At 40.6% G+C, this 13,218-nt stretch overlaps 1 protein-coding gene across 1 annotated transcript; it reads left to right on the forward strand.

The window, feature by feature from the left end:
* The first annotated feature begins 1,392 nt into the window (after nucleotides 1–1,392).
* Nucleotides 1,393–3,538, forward strand: LOC115019736 (zinc finger protein OZF-like). The gene has a single exon (XM_029449285.1). It carries the CDS (start codon nucleotides 1,407–1,409, stop codon nucleotides 2,595–2,597), a length of 1,191 nt encoding a protein of 396 aa, XP_029305145.1. The 5' UTR covers nucleotides 1,393–1,406; the 3' UTR covers nucleotides 2,598–3,538.
* The last annotated feature ends 9,680 nt before the right edge of the window (nucleotides 3,539–13,218 follow it).

The following is a 13,218-nucleotide window of genomic DNA, read 5'->3' on the forward strand; positions in this document are numbered from 1 at the left end:
ATATGTATATATATATATACATATATATATATATATACATATATATATATATATATATATATATATATATATACATACATATATATATACAGTGTATATACAGTGTGTATATATATATATATATATATATATATATATATATATATATATATATACAGTATATATCTATATATATACAGTATATATATATATATATATATATACATACATATATATATACAGTATGTATAAATATGTATATATATATATATATATATATATATATATGTACTGTATATATATGTATATATACATATATATACGTATATATACATATATATACAGTGTATATACAGTGTGTATATATATATATATATATATATATATATATATATATATATATATATATATACAGTATATATCTATATATATACAGTATATATATATATATACATACATATATATACAGTATGTATAAATATGTATATATATATATATATATATATATGTACTGTATATATATGTATATATACATATATATATACGTATATATACATATATATACGTATATATACATATATATGTATATATACATATATATACATATATCTGAATACTTCTTTTTTTTTTGGTGATTTTATTTGTATTTTATATGTTTAAAAAATATATATTATTATATTTTTTTCATGTTGCCAAAATACTTAAATCCTTACTTTGTGATAATTACTTTGTACTGTGGTACTCTGCGCACGCGTCTTCGTCATTATAGTCTGACGTCACAACGGCTCGCCGGAAGGATGTAGTTATTTTGCTTTCTTTGAACAACACAGTACAGGCACTGTTAGCGTTAGCTCAGCTCTCTGGATGTATGAAACTAGCAGGGAGACGAAGCTGTAGTCGTTGCGTGGATGAATATTTGACTTACAGTTAAGCAACAATGTCTTCAGTTGAGTGTTTGAGAGAGTTTGTCAACGAGCGACTAAATGCTGCTGCTGAAGAAATATTCGGAGTTTTTCAAGAAGCTGTCGTCGAGTACGAGGCAGAGATCGATCGTCAGCGCAGACTGGTGGATGTCGTTTGGAAACCGGAAATAAAGTTACACAGGATAGGTGTGTAAAACGTAATAACACAAAACGGAGGAATTGTATGTATATTTAACCCCTTGTGTTTTAATAGATTACGTTACTGGTACTAATTTGCTCGCATGTCTGCAGTAGTATCCTATTCCTTTGTTCTCTGTCCCTCCAGAGCTCCCACAGCAACATGTCTGTAAGGAGGAGGAGGTTCTCTCTGACCAGCAGCTCTGTATTCAGGAGAGGAACTCCAGTCTGGACCAAGAGCCTCCACAGATTAAAGAGGAGCAGGAGGAACTCTGCACCAGTCAGGAGGGAGAGCAGCTTGTACTGAAGCAGGAGACTGATACCTGTATGTTGACTCCTACTGATGAGGAAAGTGACCACCAGCTCCTCGCTCACAACTCTTATGTAGCTGAGAGCCAAGATCAGAAAGGAGGCAAGCATGGAGACTCAGGCTCAACTAGAAATGCAGAGCCACATCAACAGAATCAACATCACGAAAGCATAAGTCACAGTAACAATGTCGACAACCTTAACCTGTCAGAGATGCACTGTGATACTCCTACAGGCAAACAGCCTTTAAAATGTGACGCATGTGGAAAAGACTTTAAGCATAAATGCTCACTAGAGAGACATCTGAGAACCCACACAGGTGAGAAGCCATATTCTTGTAAAACATGTGGGAAAGGATTTAAACAGAAATCAGCATTGACCTCTCATACAAGAATCCACACAGGTGAGAAGCCATATTCCTGCAACACGTGTGGGAAAAGATTTAATGACAAATCATCATTGACCTCTCATACAAGAATCCACACAGGTGAGATTCCATATTCTTGTAAAACATGTGGGAAAGGATTTAATAAGAAATCATCATTGACCTCTCATACAAGAATCCACACAGGTGAGATTCCATATTCTTGTAAAACATGTGGGAAAGGATTTAATAAGAAATCATCATTGACCTCTCATACAAGAATCCACACAGGTGAGATTCCATATTCTTGTAAAACATGTGGGAAAGGATTTAATAAGAAATCAGCATTGACCTATCATACAAGAATCCACACAGGTGAAAGGCCATTTTCTTGTAAAACATGTGGGAAAAGATTTAATCACAATGTATCATTGACCTATCATACAAGAACCCACACAGGTGAGAGGCCATTTTCTTGTAAAACATGTGGGAAAGGATTTAATAGAAAATCATCATTGACCTCTCATACAAGAATCCACACAGGTGAGAAGCCATATTCTTGTAAAACATGTGGGAAAGGATTTAAAAATAAATCGGCATTGACCACTCATACAAGAATCCACACAGGTGAGAAGCCATATTCTTGTAAAACATGTGGGAAAGGATTTAAACAGAAATCATCATTGACCACTCATACAAGAATCCACACAGGTGAGAAGCCATATTCTTGTAAAACATGCAAAAAAAAATTCCGGTCTAATAATAATTTGAAAGTCCACATGAGAACGCACATGGGGGGAAAGCTGCATCACTGCAGCACAGAGGTTCCAGAGATTAAAGAGTAACATGAGGAACTAAAATGAGTTTGACACTCCTGACTTCAGGGTTACACTCTGTAATAAGTGTTTGATCATACACTATTTCTACACACTACCTCAGAAATGAGGTCACTGAGGTTTTTTCTTTGTTAGAGGAAGATTGTCTGTTTTGGGTTATTGGATTGCAATGGGATAGTGCTTGATCACCTGAACGTGTAAATGTAGCAGAGATATGGATGGTGGGATGCTGGGCTAAAGAAGCTTGTGCGTAATGCATACTGGTACATGCAGGCAGTCCCTGCACGGCTCCGCGAGCAGGAGAACTCAGCTTTAGGATTCAGGGGGATCTATTTGCAGAAATGGAATATAGTATTCATAACTATGTTTTCTTTCATCTATAATCACATGAAACTAAGAATTGTTGTGTTTTCATTAGATTAGAACGAGCCCTTCATATCTACATGAGGAGCGTGTCCACTTCCACTGAGACCCCCATGTAGCCTCTTTAGTATCCCAGAACAGACGAACCAAACTCTGGCTCTAGAAAAGGTCTTTCGTGTTTTTACGTTACCGGAAGCCACTGTAGGTTCTCACAACACTTGGAAAAGGAGGTGGGCAGAGGAGTATTCAGTTAGTTGCACCTGCAACCTCACCGCTAGATGCCACTAAATCCTACACACTGGACCTTTCTAAGGGGACAGTTAATGTTGTAACTGACCATGATGAACAAACTGTTGACCAAGATGAATGTTACTGCATTGTATGCAACTTTTTAATTGAACAACGGTGACACTGAGCATGGGTGATTGTAGCAACACTGTTAATATCATTTGTTATACTGCTGCACATTGTTTGAAGACTGACTGTGACAGAACATATTGCTGTAAAGGCCAGAAGCTATAGAAGCTTAAAGAGAACGTATTCATATCACACATGTTTGTTACCAAGGTAGAATGGTGCATCACATTTTACGGATTTGTAAATAATGAATGTGTGTATACATTGTCTTTAAGTAATTTCTTTCTAAATGCTGCAAACATATTGTGATTTTAAACATGTGTATACCAATCAAATGTTAATGTTTATTAATATTTTCTTATTTGTTTTTTCAGTTTTAATTATTTTCGTAAATGCATTTGTATGAACATGGAAATAATGTTATGTGTTGTATTTCATGCCAAGTAATTACAATAAATGTATTTACTTCCCTTAAAGATCACCTTTATATATCTCGCCTAATTTCTATTTCAGTTCTCATGTATTTCAGTTATTTTATACATAGAAATACACAATCGAAGTTACAAGTACACTTGCTGCATATTTATGAACAGAGAAATGAGCTAACATGTTAATTCAGCTTCACCAGCAACAGTAATGGGAACTAGCTGGTAGACCAGCACCGCTGGTTGAGAGAGGTTTCTAGCCCTCTCAGAGAATAGATTGATTTAATACTTTTTATTAGAGAATGGGACGAGGGATGGGGATGAACTTTGACATTTTTTTATTATTTGGATGCAAACCTCCTTTGAAAAAAAACAACAAAGAAGAAGACATCCAAAATTACATCTGCAGACTCATCTCAAACCATCAATTTAATAATCACATTCCATTCTAAGGCACTCGTGTGAGACCAGGTATGCCTTTCTCCTGCTGATTATCCCAGACACCAGACCCCAGCGATGCGGGCTCCCCTCAAAGCTCTCTGTGAAGTGTGGTGGTGTAGTCTCTGGAATCTCTGCCCTCTGTGGTGCAAGTTGTTGTCGGATTATACTGATATCCCAGTCAAAGTGGCTCTCATCAATGCAAGATCCTTATCCAATCACACTTTTATCCTCTTGCTTAATTCTTACTGGTGACAGAAATCTGGCTTAACACTGGTGAGCTCACTCCACTTGTTGAACTCTTTTCCAACGATTGTAACATTTTCAGATCTCCAGCCAGGCCGGGGGTCTAGCCGTTGTGTTTAACCCAATGTTATTTACATTTTGAATTACAAGCTGCTTCTTTTCCAACCGAGCATTCCAAGGTGGTGTATGTGATTTCTTGCCTGTCAGGACGGGCAGAGGCTTGGGCTACGGCAGAATGGGCCAGGGAGGCACCAATTTGTCAATCCTTAGGAGACCTCAACCCTTTCCAGACTGCGAGGAACGAGGTCTGGAACGAGACCCAGTGGAAGACTGGAAAGGGACTTTCTGGATTTGGCCAAGGTTCCGGTGTGCTACTTGGGGCTTAAAGAGGTCTTCAATAATACCCGGGCCACAGCTCTGCCACCTCACCAAGAGTATGACTGCCCGGTTGACCTACTTCCGGGCGCTGCACCTCCAAAGGGTCATTTGTATTCCCTGTCTGCGCCAGAGAGAGAGACGATGACGGAATACATCGAGGAAGCCATAGAGGCTGGGATTATTCGGCCTTCGTCTTCACCCGCTGGTGCAGGATTCTTTTTCGTGGAGAAGGACAAGTCCCTACGACCCTGTATTGACTATCGGGGTTTGAACAAAATCACGGTGAAGAATTGGTATCCCCTTCCACTTATTTCTTCGGCATTTGAGCTGTTACAAGGGGCCAAGATATTCACCAAACTGGACCTACGCAACTCTTATCATTTGGTGAGGATAAGGGAGGGGGATGAGTAGAAGAACCGCATTTAATACTCCCAGTGGACACTACGAATACCTGGTTATGCCTTTTGGACTGACCAACGTTCCAGCGGTGTTCCAGGCCCTGGTTAACCCTTTAACACCGAATGTGACGACGACACATTTTGCAAGCAAAACTTTGGATTACCGTAATTATGTTATAGTTTGCGCAATCAAAAAAAAACTCAACGGTTTCTGAAAGCTGAGACTCTGCGCTTTACAGCATATATCGATTCATTACGGTAACTTCACTTACGGACCTCTCAGAAGCCTCAAAAGAGCGCCTTTGTTCTGAGCAAATGCACACACAGCGCTGGAGAGACACAGACAACACCGCAGAGATATAGAGCCGGAAAACAGCAGATTTCATTAAAATGGAAGCAAGACGGTATGTAAATCAACCCTTGTATTGCGTGGTGACTTGTTTAGAACAGTGTACCAAATCTGTAAGGTTGCACTAGGTGTGTAGAAGAAGAAATGAAGAAGTCCAAAGGCATGTTGCTGTACATGTCAGTTTTGGACCTGCAGAAAGATGAGCAACATTTGGTGTAAGCAAACCATTTTCCATGTGTCATTCCCTGCCACTGTCATGTCCACAGACTGTACAGGACAGTTCATGGCCATTTGATCTAATCTTCATATGAGTGACCCAGAGAAAACAGGAGCAACAGGAACAGTCACTGGTAGTACCACCAAGACCTCTGCATGTGAAGGGACACTCAGAGAGGAGAGAATTACCCTGTGTGGGGGAAAACGCCTTGACATATTTTCAATTTTATGGCCTGTGTTTGCAGATGTAAGAGTAAAAGACTCAAAACCTTTACTGGAAATAGTTGTATACATTTCAAACTTCAAATATAACATGTTAAATCTCTTATTCATGTACAATTGCAGTGTTTTTTGTTCACTAAACCACTAAACTCAAATTCCGCTTTTGTGTTTCTCTTCATTTTAAATTGTTATTACACTCTCATAACATACAATAAATTGTAAATGACTGACAAATATGGAAAGTTCTAGGTATTGTTGGAAAATGGGCAAAAGCACTTACTCACAGGACATTTTCTGACCTTTTTATAGTCAAAATAAGCAAAAAAGTCCAGGCGAAAATGTTGAGGCTTTTTAGGCTTAGGTGTTAAAGGGTTAATGACGTTCTCCGGGACATGCTTCATCGATTTGTGTTCGTGTATCTGGATGATATCCTAATTTTTTCACCAGATGAGGAGACCCACATACAGCACGTCGGTCAAGTGTTAAGACGCCTTCTCGAAAACCTGCTGTTTGTCAAAGCGGAGAAATGTGAGTTCCATGTCAAGACTGTTTTGTTTCTGGGATTTATCATCGCTCAGGATAGCATTCGAATGGATGAGGTGAAGGTCAGTGCGGTCACTCAGTGGCCTACCCCCACCAGTCGGAAGCTGGTGCAAAGATTCCTGGGGTTTTCAAACTTTTACCGAAGATTCATTAGGAATTACAGCACTGTCGCAGTGCCCCTACATGCCTTGACATCGCTTTCTGTCAAGTTCTGTTGGAATGAGGGGGCTGAGAAGGCATTCCAATGACTGAAGACAAGCTTCGTTTCTGCTCCCATCCTGATCTTGCCAGATTCCCAGAGACAGTTTGTGGTGGAGGTGGACGCGTCAGATATGGGGGTTGGAGCAGTTCTGTCCCAACGATCTGTTTCGGACAATAAATTCCACCCATGTGCATTTTTGTCCAAGAAGCTGTCACCGGCAGAAAGAAATTACGATGTCGGCAACAGGGAGTTACTTGCCCTTAAGGTGGTGCTCGGGGATTGGCGACACTGGCTGGAAGCAGCAGAGCAGCCATTCCTGGTTCTTACGGACCCACAAGAACTTGCAGTACATTCAGTCGATGAAGAGACTGAATTCCCGGCAAGCTCGATGGGCTTTGTTTTTCACCCACTTCAAGTTCACACTAACCTATCGCCCGGGGTCTAAGAACATTAAGGCGGACGCACTATCCCGCCTTTTTGATCCCAACTCGACCCCCAGACTCCCTTCATTTGTGTTGCCGCCTTCTCGTGTTGTAGGAGCCCACAGGTGATTCATTGAGCCCATACATCTCTTGTTTCCTGTCGTCCCGGGGTTCGGAGAACCCTGTTCGTCATTCGGCAGCGGTTCTTGTGGCCGTCCATGGAGAGGGTAGTCAGGGAGTTGTTTCTCATTTTTGGAAAGATTTTTGTGAACTTTTGGGAGCCAAGGTTAGCCTTACATCTGGGTACCATCCCCCGTCAAACAGACAATCTGAGAGGATGAACCAGGAGTTAGAGACTTGTCTACGTTGTCTCATCTCCCAGAACCCCACAACCTGGAGCAAGCACCTAATCTGGGTTGAGTATGCCCATAATACCTTACCTGTCTCTTGTTCTGGTTTGTCCCCTTTCCAGCGTGTGTATGGGTATCAGCCACCTCTGTTTCCGGACCAGGAGTTGGAGGCCAGTGATCCTTCAGCCCAAGCCATGGTTCGTCGTCGTCGGATGTGGAGTCGGGCAAGACCAGCTCTCCTCTGCAGCTCTGCCACCTACAAAAGGACAGCTGATAAGAGGATAATCCCTGCACCCAGTTATGCTCCAGGACAGAGGGTGTAGTTGTCCACCAAGGACCTTCCTATACGGGTGGAGTCACGCAAATTGGCTCCACGGTTTGTGGGCCCGTTCCCGATCTCCAGGGTCATCAACCCTGTAGCAGTGAGGTTGCAATTACCACGGTCCATGAGAGTACATCCCACCTTTCACGTGTCTAGAGGAAAACCTGTAAAGGAGAGTAATTTGGTTCCCACAACCAAACCCCCAGCTCCCCCCCGGTTCTTTGAGGGGGGGAACGTCTATATGGTCAAGCGTCTCCTGGCGGTGAGAAAGAGATGCAGGGGTTGTTAATACCTGGTGGATTGGGGGGAGGGGGTATGGTCTTGAGGAGAGACAGTGGGTGGCTACCAAGAACATTGTGGTCCATACTCTGATCCAGGATTTCCACCGGCAGCATCCTGATGCACCTGGGACGTCAGGTTCCGTCACTATTAAGTCTCGGACTGTTTGTTAGATGTTTTGTATTGTGTTTGTACTTCCTGTTTTTTTTTGTTAATTACCTGTTCCCTGTTGTTTCTACTTCCTACCCCCAGGTGTTCCCAATCTGTTTGTTAGTGTCCTCACCTGTGTCTCGTTCCCTCTCACTTCTTGGTGTGTGTATATAGTCTGTTTTGTTTGTCTCTCGTTGCCAGTTCGTCTTCGTACTTCGATGTCAAGAGTTCCAGCATTAGTCCCGTCTTCTTGTCTCCCAAGTGTTTGATTCCCCGGCTTCCTCAACCTTGTTTCCATGACCCAACTCTGCTCTTAGATTACCCCTTGATACTTTGTATGATCAACTGTCTATGCGTGTACCATAGCATCTGCTCAGTAAAGACTATTTCCATTCTACATTTATCTGCCTCTGTGTCGTGCAATTGAGTCCCACCTCCCTTCTGTCTTGATCGTACCGTTATAACCTTCCAGTCCGAGGAACTCTCAAGGTCTTCTTATATCCTGGGTTACTGCCGTAAAACACAACACCTGCTATTATAGCGGAATGGGCATCTTTTCTAACGCATACCTTATCTGGTTATAGTCTAAACAAATCTAGCTCCCTGCAACCTGTGTGCCAGAGTTCAAATCACTCTGTGTGCTACTCTTTTCAATCATGGACATGCATATACTTCTGATCAAAAGTATAAGAATAGAAAATCATACATAGTAATGCGTATGGTACATTAATCAAGGTATAAAAGTACAAAAATATACATACATAGTAATGTGTATGTTACATGGAACAAGATATAAAAGTACACCAATTTACATGGTGATGTGTACAGTACAAACATCAAAGTATAAGAGTGCAGTGTGCATCTAAGATTAAGCAAGTGATACTAAGTTTGATGATAAATTCATGATTTCTACACATGCCACGTGCCAGCATGCTTCAAGCCCTCCACCATTATCCCCGTCCACAAAAAGACAAGGATTACAGGACTAAATGACTATAGACCCGTCGCCCTGACTTCTGTGGTAATGAAGTCCTTTGAGCGCCTTGTCCTGTCCCACCTCAAAACCATCACAGACCCACTCCTGGACCCCCTGCAGTTTGCCTACAGAGTCAACAGGTATGTAGACGATACTGTCAACATGGCACTCCACTTCATTCTCCATTACCTGGATTCTGCAGGAACCTACGCCAGGATCCTGTTTGTGGACTTCAGCTCTGCCTTCAACACCATCATCCCAGCTCTGCTACAAGACAAACTCTCCCAGCTGAGTGTGCCTGACTCCACCTGCAGGTGGATCACAGACTTCCTGTCCGACAGGAGACGGCATGTGAAGCTGGGGAAACATGTCTCTGAATTCCGGACCATCAGCACCGGATCCCCCCAAGGCTGCGTTCTTTCTTCTCTGCTCTTCTCCCTGTACACTAACAGCTGCACCTCCAGTCACCGGTCTGTAAAGATCTTGAAGTTCGCGGACGACACCACCCTCATCGGACTCATCTCTGGCGGGGATGAGTCGGCCTACAGGTGGGAGATTGACCAACTGGTGACCTGGTGCAGTGTGAACCACTTGGAGCTCAACGCTCTAAAGACAGTGGAGATGATAGTGAACTTCAGGAAGAGCCCAGCCACACCTTCCCCAATCACCCTGTGTGACTCCCCTGTGGACACAGTGGAGTCCGTATGCTTCCTGGGCACCATCATCGCCCAGAACCTGAAGTGGGAGCTGAATATCACCTCCCTCATCAAAAAAGCACAGCAGAGGATGTACTTCCTGCGGCAGCTGAGGAAATTCAACCTGCCAAAGACGATGATGGTGTACTTCTATACAGTCCATCCTCACCTCCTCCATCACCACACTGCTGCCACTGACCGGGACAAGGTCAGACTGCAGCGTGTCATTCGCTCTGCGGAGAAGGTTATGAGCTGCAATCTGCCATCCCTCCAGGACCTGTATGTCTCCAGGACCCGGAAGCGTGCAGGTAAGATTGCAGCTGACCCCTCCCACCCTGGACACAGACCTTTTGAGTCACTTCCATCCGGCAGGAGGCTGCGGTCCATCAGGACCAAAACCTCTCGCCATAAAAACAGTTTCTTCCCCTCTGCAGTTGGCCTCATAAACAAGGCCAGAGACCCCCACTGACACCGTCTCTCCCTCCCCCCTCTACACATTACATGAACGTAATGCATTGTCTACAGTCTTTATTTTGTCCCTTCTGTCTATATTTTGAATATAATGTTGATTTTTCTATATATTTGACTATTGGCACCTACGTACCACAGCAAATTCCCTGTAGGTGAAAACTTATTTGGCAATAAAAAAAGAATCTGATTCTGATTAAAATATTTAATGAAACCATTCTTTAAACAGTAAGCTCCTCTCATAGTACGGAAACATTGAATATTAAATTGAGAAGAAAAGATGAAACAAAAAACATGAATTACTAAAACATAATAAATAAATAAAAGACCACATACATACAGGAGTAATGTGATCCCGTTTCCTAGTTCTTGTCAATACATGCGCCGCTGCATTTTGGATCAACTGAAGAGTCTTAAGAGACTTTTTGGGACAACCTGATAACAATGAGTTGCAGTAATCCAGCCTTGAAGTAACAAATGCATGGACTAGTTTTTCTGCATCATTTTGAGACAGGATGTGTCTTATTTTTGCAATGTTACATAGATGAAAGAAGGCAGTCCTCGATATTTGTTTTATGTGGGAGTTAAAAGACAGATCCTGATCAAAGATAACGCCAATCGAGGTGCCTTAAAAGCCCCGTTGTCAGTGTACATCAGATAGTTTGTGCTAATGTGAGTAACCGCAATTATACACAACTAAAGCTTTAAATTTTCAAATCTCATATTTATTATCATAACAATAAATATGTTGCCTTTTTAGAAAGCTGGTTCAAGTCCTATTTATCTGAGCGATCTCAATTTGTACTTGTTAACGATAAATCCTCCATGACAGCCAAAGTCAGTCTTGGAGTTCCGCAGGGTTCTGTACTTGGACCGATTCTATTCACCTTATATATGCTTCCTTTGGGCAATATTATAAGGAACCACTCTATAAACTTTCATTGTTATGCGGATGATACCCAATTATATCTATCAATTAAACCAGATGAAACCAATCAATTGGCTAAACTTCAAGCATGCCTTAAGGACATAAAAACTTGGATGTCTAGCAACTTTTTGATGTTAAACACAGACAAAACTGAAGTTATTATACTTGGCCCTAAACGCCTCCGAAACGCATTTTCTAATGACATAGAAGCTCTGGATGGCATTAACTTGGCCTCCAGCACCACTGTAAGGAATCTTGGCGTCATCTTTGATCAAGATCTGTCGTTTAACTCCCACATAAAACAAATCTCAAGGACTGCCTTCTTTCATCTACGTAACATTGCAAAAATAAGACACATCCTGTCTCAAAATGATGCATAAAAACTAGTCCATGCATTTGTTATTTCAAGGCTGGATTACTGCAACTCATTGTTATCAGGTTGTCCCAAAAAGTCGCTTAAGACTCTTCAGTTGATCCAAAATGCAGCGGCACGTGTATTGACTAGAACAAGGAAACAGGATCACATTACTCCTGTATTAGCTGCACTGCACTGGCTCCCGGTAAAATACAGAATAGAATTCAAAATCCTTCTCCTGACTTACAAATCAATTAATGGTCAGGCTCCAGCATATCTTAAAGATCTCATAGTACCTTATAAACCAACTAGAGCATTACGCTCGCAGACTGCAGGGTTACTTGTGGTTCCTAGAGTCTCTAAGAGTACAATGGGAGCCAGAGCCTTCAGCTATCAAGGTCCTCTCCAGTGGAACCAGCTTCCGGTTTGTGTTTGGGAGGCAGTGTCTGTCTCTCATGGGGCAGGTTGCAACTGATAAAGTTTACGTCAGGATTATGAATTGTGACAGTGCCTGCTGACCTGGTCCTGCTGGACACCGGGAAGCCTTATTGACATTTTCCTGGATTCATCCATACTTTCTATTTCTTTTTTTTCCAACACAACATAATTTCTGTCAAATGTTGTATTTGTACTACGTTGTTTATCCTGTACACACGACATCTATTGCACGTCTGTCCGTCCTGGGAGAGGGATCCCTCCTCAGTTGCTCTCCCTGAGGTTTCTTCCATTTTTTCCCCTTTAATTTTGGGGTTTCTTTTAGGAAGTTTTTCCTTGTGCGATGTGAGGGTCTAAGGACAGAGGATGTCGTAACCTGTACAGTCTGTAAAGCACACTGAGACAAATGTATAATTTGTGATATTGGGCTTTTCAAATAAATTTGATTTGATTTGATTTGAACCAGTGTTGGAAGACGATCTTAATAATAATATAGTTTACAACAACGAATATGGAATTATTGTTTCTACCCTGTGGTGAAAAGTAACTACATTTACTCAAGAACTGTAATTCATTTTGAGTTACTTGTCATTGAGTATTTCCATTTTCTGCTACATTATAATTTTACTCTAATTCAGAGTGAAATATTTGTACTTTTTTACTACTCATACATTATTTGATAACTCTATTGTTACTTCCAGATTCAGATAAATAACACAAAATATAATCAAGAAATACATTCAAATATTATTATACCAATAAGGGGGAAATTCACAAGCTACCAACCAGTAACGTATTATATATATATATATATATATATATATATATATATATATATATATATATATATATATATATATATATATATACATATATATATACATATGTATATATATATATATATATATATATATATATATATATACATATGTATATATATACATATATATACATATATGTATATATATATATATATATATATATATATATATATATATATATATATATATATACATACATATATATACAGTGTATATACAGTGTGTATATATATATATATATATATATATATATATATATACAGTATATATCTATATATATACAGTATATATA

This window comes from Cottoperca gobio, chromosome 15 (assembly GCF_900634415.1).
Source record: "Cottoperca gobio chromosome 15, fCotGob3.1, whole genome shotgun sequence".
Classification (NCBI taxonomy): Eukaryota; Metazoa; Chordata; class Actinopteri; order Perciformes; family Bovichtidae; genus Cottoperca; species Cottoperca gobio.